The sequence below is a fragment of the Thermobia domestica genome, chromosome 7 (assembly GCF_964235325.1).
Source record: "Thermobia domestica chromosome 7, izTheDome1.hap1.1, whole genome shotgun sequence".
Taxonomy (NCBI): domain Eukaryota; kingdom Metazoa; phylum Arthropoda; class Insecta; order Zygentoma; family Lepismatidae; genus Thermobia; species Thermobia domestica.
The window spans coordinates 142,637,100-142,653,088 of record NC_137460.1 but is presented as its reverse complement, the minus strand read 5'-3'; the positions used below and the strand labels follow the sequence as shown (position 1 = coordinate 142,653,088).

At 34.9% G+C, this 15,989-nt stretch overlaps 1 protein-coding gene across 7 annotated transcripts in view; it reads right to left on the bottom strand.

Annotated features, from left to right (window-relative positions):
* Window positions 1-15,536, bottom strand: part of LOC145690430 (S-phase kinase-associated protein 2-like) — a 211,071-nt gene extending 195,535 nt beyond the window's left edge. The window contains exons 1-2 of one of the 7 annotated variants that reach the window (XR_014132213.1): window positions 15,306-15,536; window positions 5,341-5,439 (exon numbers count right to left, since the gene is read on the bottom strand). Coding sequence is in view for 1 of the 7 variants with exons in the window: in XM_081765294.1 (XP_081621420.1) it covers window positions 4,118-5,383 (1,266 nt within the window). In the remaining 6 variants the exon portion in view is untranslated. Of the gene's footprint in view, window positions 1-3,356; window positions 5,440-14,954; window positions 15,154-15,305 lie in introns of those variants that run through there. The other 6 variants (XR_014132212.1, XM_081765299.1, XM_081765295.1 and 3 more) reach the window with 6 other exon arrangements.
* Between the last annotated feature and the right edge of the window lie 453 nt (window positions 15,537-15,989).

Genomic DNA, 15,989 nt, shown 5'->3' with positions numbered 1-15,989 from the left:
AAGACCAGTAGGATTCCGACTAAAGGAATGTTGATAGGGTTCCGTTGGACTGAATGATGTCTAAAAGACATTAAGAAATTGGGCTCTGAAGTAAAGAGCTTTATAAGCACATTTTCTAACAAGCTCGAATACGAATTTTCTTAATGATTAAAGATTTATATTAACATATTTCGATCTTGATAATTTAGGAAAGTAAATCTTTGTCTAGTAACCAGGTTTTATCTTTTCCCTTTATTACTATTCCAATTTATTTCTTTTCTGGTTGCGCGGGAAATTTAAGTTTTTTGACACTGAAAATTAATAACGAAATCAGGCACATATTTGGACTCTTGAAACTGTCAGAAAGAAGAACTTTATATGATCTTAAATTATTGAACGAAATTCTAATTGATGAACTACAGCTAATTAGTATTGTAAACTTGCATATTCTCTACATAATTACTCTGAATTACAAAATTTTTAAGTGCATACAGTATTTACGCGAATATAGGCTGCACTTTTTCCCCCTACATTTTGGCTTGAGAAACCATGGTGCAGCCTATAATCGAGATTATTCCCTCAGATCATAAATCGTCAGTTTAAAAATGACATGTACACGTATTATTTTGCAGCCTTCAATATGAATCATTTCAGTTGTAACGGCATATTCATATTTCCTGCTTTAAACTACAAAATTATGCAAATCTTTCCACATCTGGATATTTGCACTTTTGCCCTCGAAATGAACACCGACTTTTCAAATTATTTACGAGTTTCTCTTCGCTTGTACACCACAGACGAAGTTTTACTCATCAACATCAAATCTGCGTCCAGCTTTCCGTGTTCGTTTGCATAGCTGATAACTTGAAGTTTAAATTTCGCTGTGTAACTAGTACGCTTCTTTTTTATCGTTACTCAGAAACCAAATGATCAACTTTTCTCGAATAAATCAATTTTGAACTTCCTTACACTGTAGTCACGTCACCAGACCTCCCAATACGCAAAACCTGTCATGTTCGTGAAGCACTAAAGATTCACCCTTAGTTATGCGAGAGTTGAAGAAAGGGAAGAAGAGAGAGAGATGAAACTCAAAGTACTATCTAATTGTGAACTTTCGCATAAATTTAATAGTGTGGCCTAAATTCGAGATTTACTTTTTCTATAATCTCGTGTCAAAAGTTTAGGTGCGGCCTATATTCTCGCAAATATGGTATTTCGTTTAATTGATGTGTGTGTCTACAGCCAACAAGTACTCTTATCTTACTACCATATTTATTAGAGATTTTAGTATTATCAAAAACAATTAACCAGATGTCACACTTTATAATATATGCGATTATTGTGTTTAATATCTTTATGCTCGCTTTTTTATATATTTGCATTAATGATTAATATTTTTTATTTATTTTATTATTATTATTACTATTATGTTTTAGTGAAATGTTTTTATATGTAAACGAAATTGTTATTGGACTTACGTCTGTTATTTCCTGATGAATAAACACATAAATAAATAAATAATAAATTATTAAAGCAGAGCTGAACTACGTTTGTAGGAAAATATATTATAACTAATTATTCGGTAAGGACGTAATATATTGGACAGCATTACGAAATTTATATTTATTGGTAATTTACTTTAAAGAGACTCATTTCTACACGAGTCAAGTTCATATTTAGAAACAAGGAAAGAACTACAACACGTGATTAATTCATATTCAAAGAAAGGCGTCATCTAAAGTAGCTGTTTCCATATGCCGTCTCTGCCTACGTGGAAAATGATAATATTATTGGGAGGTCTTTGGTTTGACTCTTTTATTACTCACCCTATTTCAAATATTCCGCCTTTTTACTCCTCTCTCTCTATATAAATATATCAAGCAAACACAGTTGTATATTAAAGTCTCAATTTAATATCTCTTTTAATACCTTGTTCGCTTCGAGGTACATTATCCTTCATAAATGAATGACACATTTCTAGGAATGCAAATTAAAGACGATGTTGCATATTTCTGTGAAAAATATTTAAAAATGATACAAATAAAATTCATTATTTTGATCGAATTTGAGGACTGACCTTTTTTTTTCTTTTTTAATGTGAAAGAGGGATTTAATCCCTATAAAATTATAGTGGATTAATATGGAATTAATCTTCTTTCATCATCTTAATGCGAGACAACATTTGGAATATATGATTCCGCTAAAATAATACTTTTCATTGTTACTCATCAAGTTTCAGTATACACAGTATGCCGGAAAAATAACGGAACCAAAATTAAACAAAACGACTTAGGCATTTTATCAACTGTAGTTCTTTGTATTCAAAATACATCTTTTTCGCATAAGTACACCGCTGGGCACGTTTGACCAATGCTAGCATAGAGCTTTTAATGACCTTTTCCGGAATCACCTCAATGACCCTTGTCACAGCAAACTGGACGCGTGTAGCATTGTCATAAAATGTTCCTTTCATGGACAATTTTAATTTTGGGAGTAGGAAATAGTCACACGGCGATAAATCAGGCGAATACGGAGGTTGTGGAAATATTTGTTTTCAGCGAAAAAGTCACGAACTGCGAGTGACATGGTGGACTGTCGTGCAATAAAGACCAATTGCCTGGCTCTCAATACTACGGCCTTACGTGAACGATTCGCTTCCACAAATGTTCCGTAACATCCAGATAATATTCATCATTAACAGTTTGACCCTGTGGAATAAATTCCCGAAGTGTAATACCTTTGGAATCTTAAAAACAAATCAACATAGTTTTCCGACGTGACTTTTGAAAACGCAATTTTTTCGCTTTCGGAGAACCTGGAGACTTCCACGTAGCACTTTGGCGTTTTGTTTGCGGGTCTCAATGAGACTTGAAGCACCAAGTCTCATTAGTTACAATCGATTCTAGGAATGTTGAGTTTAGTCTGGCTGTTTTTATCAAGTCCTTGCGAGTAAGTGTGCGCAACAAATCGAGCACAGACTTTCAGTTTCTTTAAATCCTTTGTCAAAATTTTGTGAATCATGTCTTTCGTCGTATTTAATTCCTCCGCCATCCATCTCACGGTCGAATTCGCATCTTGGGCGATCATTTCACGCATTTGTTCCAACAACTCATCGCGATTTTTGTTTTTCGGCCTGCCTGGTTTTGAGTCGTCTTCCAAAGACTCACCACCGTCCCGGGATTGCGTGTACCACTCGAACACACGTGCACAAGATAAGCACTCATCTCCAACGTTTGTGTAAATGTTTCACCTAACTCGAAACAAAATTTAATATTGGCTCTTTGCTCCTTTTTTTTTAAAAGGTGACACCAGATACACTCACATTTCTTGCTATAACTTGACACTCCGTTAATCGGTTCTCATGATTGTGGTCTCGATTTATTGAGCAGATATCCAGAAAGAAAAATAGTTCCGTTACTCTTCCGACAGACGGTGTACCGTATATAATTTTAAATGCATTTATTTATTATACAACTGTTAATTCTGTATTTACATTCATTTACAAGGATACATAAAATTTCTTTTTGTTATTCATGTCAGCCTCGCTTTCAATGCCTCAGATGTCACATCTATGACCGAAACTTGCACTTATTTTCTTTCACATTATCCTCATCAAGAAAGTGAAAAAAAAAAAAATGTATTTCATATAAATATATATCACAATTTAATATGAAGTATTTCCAATTTTCGGCCACCTCTCCTTCAAAATGTATCATCACACCTTTGATGATCCAATTTCTATGAAGATACTTTTATTGAACTTGTTTAGGAATTTTCCAAAGAAATCTGCGACACACACCCCCAAAATTCTGGTAGCGGTACAAAGTAAGAAGTCTATTTGTGAATCCGTTCAACATTTATTATATATGTTCTGTTTAGTATGCAAGTAAATTATATTTAGTACATAAAAATAAATATTAGGCATTAAAAATTTCATATCATCACACCACCTTCCAAAGTATGATATAAATAAAAATAGATTACGATTGTTGAAAGTAATGTGACATGAAACTTCATTTCAATGATCACAGTTATACGTAAAGCATATAAATGTTTCATAAGTTACACAAAAATAACGTCAAAATGTTAAATGTATTTGTAACAGCTTTATGGACACAACCAATGTTAGGCTAAGTAACTAAAAGAACTCTCTTCCTTCATTTAGGAATTTGATCTTTACTTCTGACAACGTATCGGAAATTTCATTCAAAATTTTATGTCTCATAGGTGTATAGCCTAGTTCTAATACTTCCAGCTTTCTAAGATGGACGGGTATAAGCTTGAAACATTTTCCAGACAGAAGAGGTAAACCTACGAAATGAAGTACTTTTAACTCATTGCATCTTTCGATAATACCCTCTACACCACTCTCTGTTATCAGAGGACAATAATCGACAAAAAGGTTTTGTAATCGAAGGCAATGTAACGAAATGCTTATGGCTACTTCATCATCCAGGGACTTACAAGCATAAAACGTCAAGCGTCTCAAATTGCACATGCTGCTTCTTGCAAGAAAAGTGGCCACTGCAGGAGAACTCAATTTGACGCCACCGGTTATACTAAAAGACAATAAACGCAGTTCCCTGATGCAGTTCAAACTTTCATCCGTCATTTGAGAACACTCATGAATTTCCAATGTTCGCAATTTGTGCAGTTGACCCAGCTGACTGAAAGAAGCATCTGTCAACTTAAGACCACATAAAGAAAGACTAATCATTGTATCCTTTTTCTTTCCTATCAGGTACAGAATGTCCTCATCGTTAATCAAAGTAGAATATTCAAAATACAACTCTTCTAACAAGATACAGTTATCAACAATTTTTCTCAGATCAGATCCACTTATATCGCTCACTCGCGGAATTTTCAACTTTTTAAGGTTCACACATTCTGCAAATATATTAAAAATATCGTCATTTCTCAGACCTTTAGTTGAAATGTCCGACACATCGAAAAATAAGCTATCGATATACAGAACAGTCAAATTCGGCCAATTTCTCACAGCGCTGACAATTGCTGTAGCTTTCACACGAAACATATTTTCAAATATTAGTGTGTGAATCTTTTTACAATGCGTAGTGGCCACATTTAAAACTTGTTCATAATCTGCATAGTCCTTGATGTACAAAATCTCTAACAAAGGTGCACACATTAAAATGTTAACAGCACCTTTCGCAGATATATTCTCATCGTAAAGGAAAGTTGAATTCTGCCACAGGCCTGAACAATTTGTAAGATGTTTCCATCTCGAACACACACGACGAACGATGAAAACTAAATCCCGAACCGAAAGATAGGAAAAGACTTTCAAAAGCACCACATCTGGTAGATGGTTCAACGAATTTTCAAAGATTATGGACCCACCATAACTATTAAGTATCAGTTTTCTTGCTTTCTCTCTTGACATCTTGAAGAGATTCCCTTCTCACTCAATGGTCTTGTTGCATCATTACATTACTCATCCTACGAAGACAAAATACCATCAGCATTACTTCAACTATAACAAAAGGCGAACAATTATATAGCATATCTAACAGAAATTCAGGTAATTCGGGACAACTTTTGGGTCAGGAACTACAATATTTATGATGGATTTATAGTAATAAAGCAAGCACTCTTGATCTAGTTGGTAGAAAAGGTGTCATTATCAAAGCAATTTTTAATGGGTGATTTTATACAAATTAAATGAACGACATTAGATAGAACCCTTCTGATTTTGATTACAAGTAGTATACCAATAAAAAAGGAAATCAGATATTTATAAGAAGACTTCTGGAAATATTACTTCAAATTCAGTGGTGTTAAACAGAGAAATTTTAATACCTTTCTCAATACAGAAATTAATCCTTCAAATTGCAATCTATTATCCTTTTGTTCTATATCGGCTTATGAGCAATCTAATAAGAGGCCTAATAATTTATAAAAATGGCAGATCAATTTTCCAGCAAAATTTCATATCACCACCCATGTTCCAGTTGTCATGTTATACCGGGTAACAGTGTACAGTATAAATACGTTTAGTTAAGCACCGAATGTCTCAGTTCTACTGGTATTGTGGAGTAAATCCTTAGCTTTGCTTTCCGCACTCTCATCCTCGGTTCCCAATGCTCAATACATAATTAAATATGTAATACACACTCACCATAATTCGTTGACATAATTATATGTGCCACCTTCGTTTATTTTCCCTATGCTCAAATTTGTGAAGTAGTAATTAAAAACTGAATTAATTTACAAATGTTCTAGTAAAGTAAATGTGTTCCTATTATTTAATTTAGACTGGGTTCTTCTACTTTCATTATTTAACAAGTTAGTGGTAACTGTTACTATGAAATGCTGTTGTACCGGTTTCATAAATGTTATTTATTTTGAGTCGTGTTTGTTCTTAAGTAAATATTTCTGCAAATGGGTTATTTTGCAACCACTTTCATGACGCATGTGTTAGTTTATTATGAATGAGCACAGAACAACTTTAAAAGGGTATAGTTACTGAATGCATTTTATAGAAGAATTTGTTTATTTACAGTTCCGTATTGTCTGTATTGCAACTGTCTGTCTTGCAACAAACCTAAAAAATTGAGTTTAGTTGGGTCTCTACGACGATTATTGTTGTATATTAAAATATACTCAAATCAGTTAGTTAAAAATAGGAATATAAAATGATATTCCTATTTCAGTCTGGCTTTCCGTTTATTTACCCTGTGCTATGGAGTTGGAGAGTGTTTCTCCTTCTGTATTTGCCAAGCGTACATCTGAGTAATTATAGTGTTACTTTGCTAATGTTGTTAGTAGTGTCGTATAGAGTAATGGAAGCATTCGCATCCCTACTACTGTCTCAGGAGTTTTTCATACTTTTTGTGATGTAGTTGTCATTTAACTCTTGTTCCTGAATTTATTTCTTACCGGGTAGGTTAAATATTATTTCCTGTGATGTTGTTTCCTATTTCAGACGTCTCCCCCTCCAATTTGTTACTATTGGTTTTTTTTTTTTTTAATTTTATTGCTGTCTATTGCAATGCCAACTAATTATTCCGAAGGAAGAGCTATCTCTTGGTACTTATACCAATCGTGGACTTTACATTCTCCCCCCTCCCTTTCTTTTCTTGTTATCGTCCACTCTCTTCCTAGTTGGGTCATTTATTTTGAAGATCGGTGTGCAGCGGCTAAAGTCACGAAACATAAACATGACGAGGTCGTCATTGAATCGTAGTGTCGGTGCGCTGTCTTAATATTTGGATGCTTCAGTGAGTACACCAATTTCTACTTCTATTATCATTAATATGAATCCTATTACGTCAATAAGTACTACAACAACATCCTGCTTAACGCAGTTAATTGACTCCAAAAAATGTCAACGCTATGCAAAACACGTTTCTCGAGGTATACTTACAATAGGTTTAAATTGCTCATTACAAACATTTATATTATGAAACAAGTTTTAAAATGAAACGAAATTGCAGTACGTACTTTTTTAATTGAAAATGAAATCTTTGTTTTACGTCCCACGATTATGTTCTGTAGGCTAAAGAAGAACGATAATGCAAGTGAACAATTGTGGAATCAGTATCTGGGAGGAGACGACAGAACTCCAAAAAAACCTCACCAGCAAAATGTTGTTCACCACAAATTCTCATAATCCTCAGATCGAACCAGGTACCGTCTCAGCAAAGTTAAGCGCTCTACTACTGAGCCATTATCTCCTATTTTAAAAGTGTAGTTAATATCGTCATATCAGAAACCAATACTCAATTCGATTTATACATTATTTCTATCTATACCTGCATACGTGATATTTAGTACATGTATTTGGTTCTTTTTTTAAAATCTGGACTGGCGAAGCTACTATCAATCTGTAAATATGTGGAATGAGAACAAAATGCGTTAGAGCAAAACCCAAGTCTTTCAAAACCTCATTATGCAAGATATTTTTCTCCTCAAATGCCACTGTCCGCTTTCTTTACATAAGCCTACTTTCTGAGTATTAAATTGCTATGAAGCCCAAATTTTTACACTGCAATTTGTTTTCCACTCTTTTCATACTACTATTAATAAAAGCGTTCGCAGAGACCTTATCTTATTTTAAACATAACCGTATAATAAGAGCACGAAATTCCATTTATTCCTTCTTTGCAGCAACTGATCCGACTTAGTAAAATCCTTTTAGCTTTCTTTGATACACCACTTAAGTCTCAGGAGATGTATGTACCACAACACAATGCCACTCACTCATCGAATGCGTTTTACATCTTAGTGCGTATGTTGTAGTTGAAGGATAAAAGATAATGAAAGTGATTCTTTCGTGCTGACGTTTTTCTATCCAAACATGGGGAACGTGTCGTACATTCCAGTAATGTACAGCGGATGCTATAATTCAGGTTGCGTTTATGCCACAGCGCGAAATTTCAAGTCTGAATCCAGCAGCTCAGAAACTTTTTTTTTTTTGTTTTGTTTTGTTTTTTGTTTTTTGTTTTTTCCGCCAAACTAATCATTTGGTTGCCAACGGCGACCGCAAGTTTTATACCCTGATTTCTTTCTTTCCTGGAATATGAAGTCAGGGGTTTCTAGAAATCTTCCATCAACGAAGATGAAGTCTCAAGAAGTCTAATCAACCATAATACCACTTCATAAGTACAAGATTAATTCACTCCTAAACATCCAATATTTTTATTTAAAATAATATTTATATTAAAAAAAAAAAAATCCTTCACAACAAGCAAGGGACACTTCCGATAACCTTGTATACTGTATGTAAAGTAAGTTGTATGGATTAGATAATTATTGTATGAAATTTAGATCTCTCGACGAGGACTCTCAAAACAGAAGTAGTAGTTGGAAATGTATACGAATTTAAAAAATGATGGCAGCAACCAATGTTTCCCACTCCTATTTTTCATTATTCGTGCAACTGCATTGAGCTTCAGAGAGGAAAATGTCTAATTTGTCTGTGGAAGAACTGGCTAGCATAAACTGGAGACCCGAGTGTTCTATCCCCAGTCCAATAGCACATCAAAATTCAATTAGAAAATGTTTATCGAAGGTAAAGGTAAGAATTGTATATTCTTCGTAATATAATTGTTGATCTGGTATTGAAGATTCATGATACGGACAATTTTACGTCTTCTATATAAACCGCTTAGCTTTTTAAAAATGTATAAAACATTTTTCCAAGTGTGAATTAGACAGAGAAATAGCCACAATGAAAAATTCAGATAAAATTCAGGAATGAACAAGGGCTGCTTAACTGGAAACTGAAGCCGGGTCATCAGCGTACCGATCCCCTAAATACTACGCCATACAATCTGCTTCCTGACCAAATACACATTTCCAGTTAGTAATTTTCCTTGTAGCTTCATTTAATCTGTATTAGGGATTTTCTGTTGATGCATTCGCTTTCATCCCTCAAAAATGGCAAACGAGAAAGTCATAACCACGTTATTGAAAACATTGTCACTATCCCATTCCTGTATATTTGATTACTGAGATGCAGGAACAACGTGGACAAAATTCGAAAGATATTCCGTCAACTAGTGGAACAATATCCTAACTTCTTAGAATAATCACTACTACATCAAACATCATGATCCCAAATCAAAGCAGCAGTCCAGTGTACGGAAACACAACGACTCACTGCCCTTTAAAAAGTTTCTGGTCTTTCAAAGAAATCAATGTTGATTTTGTTTCTTGATATCTGTGAAACAGTAGCAGTATTGGGATCCTAATAAACTGTAAATGGAGATTATGACGCCGTTTATAAGGAAATAATATGCAACAAAAAATAAATAAATAAAATTTAAAAAAAAGACTTGAACTAGTTAATGAAAAATGGTTTCTCCTGAAAGATAACGCTACGTCATACACGGCAAGGCAGGCAATTCAAGCTTCGGAGAAAATTGATAGGCAGTCTCTAAATCAGCTTTCATTCAACTCAGACCTTGCACCCTGCGATTTCTGGGCTTTTCGAACCCATAAGAAAGACTTATGCGGAAGGGAGTTTAACAAAGATCAGAAAGTGAAAACATCCACCAGCTTACACAGACTCTCAGAAAATGGTCTGCAACCAGTGTTTATTTCAGCTTTAGCCTAAATAGTCCAAAAAATAATTTCCTCTTTGCCTAGATTTCTGAATCTACTCACTGGTACCTTTGAATCAAATTTTGTGATAAAGCAAGGGGTATCACGGTGCGTTCTGAGTGTCGTATGTGGTACGACTATTTTTTTTTTTTTTTTTTGTAAAAAAAAAATCCTCTATATATACTTTTGTATATTGAGTGTACGGGAGTCACAATATTGAAATACAAATATTGGAAGTGATTTTACTATCCAAAGCAAATAGATAAAAATCAAGGGAATGCTTCTGTGGGGCTCTTGAGTGTCTTCTGGTGCAAAGAAAAGTTTTGTTAAGTTAAGCGGATTAATGGTAGTGTACGGCACCACAGAACTCCAACGCTGTACCCCATGTATTGCATACGAAATTCCTTCTCGAATTCATAACTAGTTTCAGTGGTTAGATTTTCAAATTTTACATTTGTATTCTCCACAAGTCTAAATAAGCCATCCTTTCCTTATTGATAACATTACAACTACACATACAACGTTGTGTCTCAATAACTCTTTTTTTAATATTAATGTGGGCATTTTACTTGATTTATCAGTTTTACTTTGTTAAATTAGGTAAGATGAGTTCAAATGAATGTACCAATTGTAGTACACAGCACCCCTCGATTTTTACTTAAAAACTGGTTTGTAATATATAACTGGTTTCCTTTGTTTTAAATTTTAAAGTTCCTTATACCCAATAAGAAGAGAACGGTCTACATAATGAACATGGCGTTCCGGTAGGAGCAGGCCCGTATTTAGGTAAGTGCTATTCTGTGCTCGAGCACAGGGCGGCAAAATTTTGGATTGTCTTAAAGATTCAAAATAAAGTAATATTTAAAACTAGCAAAACGCAGAGCTCTGTGCAAGCGGGAGAAAATATGTTAACGTGTTTAAATCGCTGTAATTACAATAGTTACTACTTAGCTAGCTTATCTGATTTTTTTTTTTTTTTTTAAATATTCATCCTCTTCTACCTCAAGGGGTGAGGATGAACTCCAACGTCATGAAACCTGATACTGTTCGAACTATGAATTGAACACTAATATCTGTCGTTTTCGATTACTTTTAAAATCTCGCTCCCTCCCTGCGGATTGGAGTATGGCCTTGAAGTTGAGTTGGATTGAAACTGTCACTATTCAATCTCAGCGACCCCCCAAAACTATGAATTCAACTCTAATATTGGTAGTTTTCGATAAATTTTAAAATGTCCCAATATTATTCTTACGGGAACATTGCACCCCGCATCTCAGCTCAGGCCTGACCTAGATACTTGAAACAGGTCATTTGGATCATTTCTCTGAGAGCTTTAAATCACATTAAATTTTCATATTTCTACCCCGTGGCGGATCCAGGATATGATCAAGAGAGGGGCTAAACCATAGTTCGCCGCTTTATCCAGAGTAAAACAGGATTGAAGTCCATTTTATCCAGTGTATAATTGAGTGTCAAGGAGAAGGGCTATAGCCCCTCTTTGATCCGTGCCTGTTTCTACCTATTATGATTCTCGAGTTGGAAAGTGCTACAGACAGTCAGCTTATTGTATTATTAATATTATTATTAAGTATTCTGCTTTTTGATAGGTCCTGGGACGAATGAGGGTATTTTTTTCTTTTCTTCTTAATTTTCAGTTTGGGCCTGGAAATGTTATTTCCTTGTATCTCGATTTTTAGCTTCCTCTTTTAACTGCCAATATTTTCTTCTATTTTTCAAATCATCGATCACTTGTGTTCTTCTCCATCCTATTCCTTGCATCTTTCCTACTATGGCTGTATGAAGAAGACATTTGCTTTGCAAGATGTGTTCAATCCAATTGGATTTTCTACGAAGTATGGTGGCTAGAAGCGTCCTTCTCTGTCCTATCCGTTTTAAAACATCTTCGTTTGTTACTCTTTCTGTTCATTTTATATTCTCCATCTTCCAACAACATTACATTTTGAAGCCCTCTAAATATTTCTTCTATAACTTCCGTACTGTCCAAGTCTCTGAACCAAACAGTGCAATACTCCATATATAGCACTTGACCAATTTCTTCTTTGGTCCAATATTAAGGTTGCTAATTAAGAGTGACCTTTTCTTGTTCAATGCTTCTTTGGCTATGGCAATTCTCGACCTTATCTCTTTGGTGGAGTACGCGTCTTATATAGATGCTATTAAACCATTACTGATGGTGAATAATGTAAACAATTATTTTTCTTATCGCTTATCAGCAATAATTATTGGTGTCTCACAGTGACGTCAACAATGGTCACCTACCTTCGGGCAGAACACCACATTATAATCATCACTGAGAGGATTAGTCTATTTAAAATTACGTTGTACAGTCATGTCGAAAATTATTGTCGCATGTCTATAAATATGTTATTCTAGGAATATAATTTGATAACGAATTTGCCCGGTATTTCTTATGATGTTAGTATGTGTATAATCGGCAAAGACATGTATGTGGAAAATTTCATGTCAAAAGAGCAGTAAATAAGAACAATAAAACGAAAATAAAACTTTCTTGTCCATTTAGCAACATTTCGTTTTACTCATTCTAATTTTCGTATTCATAATTCTTTTCCTATGAAATTTATCACAAATATACATTTCCCGATTATATACATAGTATCAGTATTAAAAGTGCCCTGCAAAATCATTATCAAATTATATTCTTACAAGAAGACAGTTCTAGATATGCGACAATCATTTTGGACATGAGTGTACCTTTCGTAACTTTTAATACGTGAATTGCCACTCAACAAGAGCTGGTATTTTTTGTAAAATCACGGCTTATTTCCTTGTTTGAGAAATAAGTTTGTGCGAGGGAGTGGGGGGCGGCAAATTATTTAGAGCACACGGGGCGCACACTATATAAATACAGGCCTGGGTGGGAGGTGGCATGATTAGGTACGGTTATATACGGTTTGTATTGCAGATGATATGACCCTTTTTACGGAGCCTCTAAGACAAATTTAATAAGAAAAAGCTGCGAATAATATGATATGGAAATAAACGTTGGACAGGCCAAACCAATGCTGATTCGAAAGAAGTAGTCTATATGGAATATAGATGTAAGAAGGGAGAAAAAAGGACTTGTTTTTGGTATAGGCCTATGGGTATTAGTGAGGACATGAAGTGAAATAAAAAGAAAGAAATGGCGAAAGAAACATTTAGGGAGAAGATACATGTTTGTGAGTCTTTGAGTAAAGACTTAAAGAAGATTTATAAAACGTGTCGTGTATACTACTTACATGGAGCAGAAACATGGACATTACACAAACGAAATAATAAATAAAACTTTTCTAAAACTTTAGACCAGAGGTTCTTCACACGAGAGAATTACTGAGTGGAAAGGAAAACCGATCAGCAAGTATTAGAAAGAACAGAGAAGGGAGGCGAGGAAGAACAAGGAGCTGGTTTAGTTTATGGAACCATAATTAGTAAAAATTTACAGAATAAATATCTAATATTATTTGAGAAGAAGAATATGTAAGTACTCCAAAAATATGGGAATCTTAGCTGTGACAATTTTAATAATGTTTAAAAAAAGTGGTGCAGGTGAAGTTTTGGTGCACCACATTCTGGAAGACTTACTGGTAAAGTTCAATACTTTGCATGAAATGATACGTTTATAAGGAACGGATTTCTGTGGGCGTCAGAAAAAAATACAAAGTAATACAGCTGTATTTTAGGTTTACAAGTGTAGGATTACTAGTATAAAACCATCACAAGTACTTTACGATGAATAAAATAAGCGAGTGCATACAAAAGATGGCTCTATTAGATGCTATTTTCCACCGGCGGTATATTTCTGAACAGTGTACAGAAGCTGTATTTTATGTTTAAAACTGGAGTGTTACTAGTATGAAACCGTGACAAGTGGTAGTGAATCTTGTATCATTGCCAAAACGCCCTTCTTTCTACTACTCTCACCTACGCGCATACTCACCATCGATGACGCGCCGACTACCGGTTTCGCCCTGCCCTGTAGTTAATATGTTACACATCCAAAAGCCGTATTTATATGTAAATTGTAAAAGAAGTGTAACTTTTCAACTTCGTGGCCCCCTTGAATTACATCTATGCTAAGTGAGATATTTTCATGTCGGGCAGTGGAAACCTTGTAGGGGACAATAAGAAGGAAATCAGTGAAAGAATTACAATTTTCCAACAATTTGTACTAGAGGTGCGCCAAAAGTAAACATGAACGAAAAAAAGTAATTAAAACTGTATGCTTTTAACCAAGTAATGGTCCATATGGAAGACATGATAAGTTGAATTCTCACGCCAATACAGTCCGTAACGATTGATAAGACAACTAGTAACATAAGGAACAAAGCGTTTTCGCACTATTTTCACATATGCACAAACCCAACGTCGCTGACGTGCCTGCTCCTATGGATGCACCCCACGTTGGTCCACTAGTCTCGAGCTTTACTGACTGGGTTACATACACTTCTTGGTTTTGTGATATGTTGATCGTGTTCTACGTACTGTCATTTTCATGGTAAATATATCCTATTTGTACTTATATTCATAGATTTCCACGCTATATTTCTACCCATATTCCTGCTAAAGTGAATCTGCACCCCAGGAATGCATCTCCTTTCATACGAAACAATTATAAGATACTAGCAGTCGATTTCTTGATATAAGTACATAAATTATGGCTCAGAAACTAGACCTGTACAAGGAACGATTTTTGATGCAATTGAAAAACAGAAGAAACTGGAGAAAGAAAAGTATGACAGACGTCCTAGAAGAGAATTGAAAGGAAAAAGAGGGAGGGACGAAAGCTTGGTACACAGAAAAAAAAAGAGAAAATGTAAGCTGAAGACCGTTACACATGGAAGTTTTTTTTAATTTATGTTAAGCGATTTCCAATGATAACGTAGTACCTATGATGATATACGCAAGACTGTAGAATCCGGTAATAAAAGTAATCATAAAAATTAAGGGTTTCGACAAATGAAAAATGTTTCAGTCATTCCTCTAATCTAAGAAGAGTACGTTTAACCGTATCTTTATAATTTAATCCAATATTCTGTACGCAAAATATAATGAACTATCGTAGAATTGAAAATTTGTTTCTACTGCCTCTGCCTCAGTGAAACTGCACAATACAAGTTTCTGCTGCACAATGCAAGCAATGCAAGCAACTGCACAATCTGATATGATAAATAAAAATACCAAATTTTAAACAAACATTCTATCTGTATGGATATGGACGTAAATACACATATATTTACCTTCAATTATTGTGCATAAAATTTCTAAGCAGTGCCTTGTCTTGCCTTGTCGTAGACCATTATCGGTCAAATAGGCAGGTGCACCGACTCACTAATCATATGTGCTACTAATGAAAAATGGTCAAATGTGTACCTCAAACAGAGGATTTATGATTCAAAAACAAAATAGAATAAAATACAGGACACAATCGGGAAAAGGACACAAGTCGGGAAAAAAGTCAAAATCAGGAAAAAGTCAAAGTCAGGAAAGGAGTTCAGACAGGGAAAAAGGGCGAAAAACCAAGGTGAACAGGGCAAAAAAGTAGAGGAAAGTGGGAAGTGTAAAATGAAAATAGAAAGAGTGTAAAAAAAAGAAGGGGGATGTATGTACGTGTAAAAGGACTAACTCAGGAGAGTAATGCTCCCGGAAGTAGGAACGAAAAACACAGTTCTGATTGGTTGGCGTTATCCATTTCTTGCCACGTGGTATTCAAATAGCAGAAATCAAACGGTTGTTGCTGTCGGTCTTCGTGGCCGAGTGGGCTAGCGCTATAAGCTAGTAACAAAAATCCCTTTTGGCGTGAGTTCAAATTCGGCTCGAGGAAAGTTTTTTTTACATTTCTATAACACGTTTTAAATTATAACGCTAGTTGACGGGGGCTGGGATCGAACCCGGGACCCCAAGCACCAGAGGTGAACGCTCTA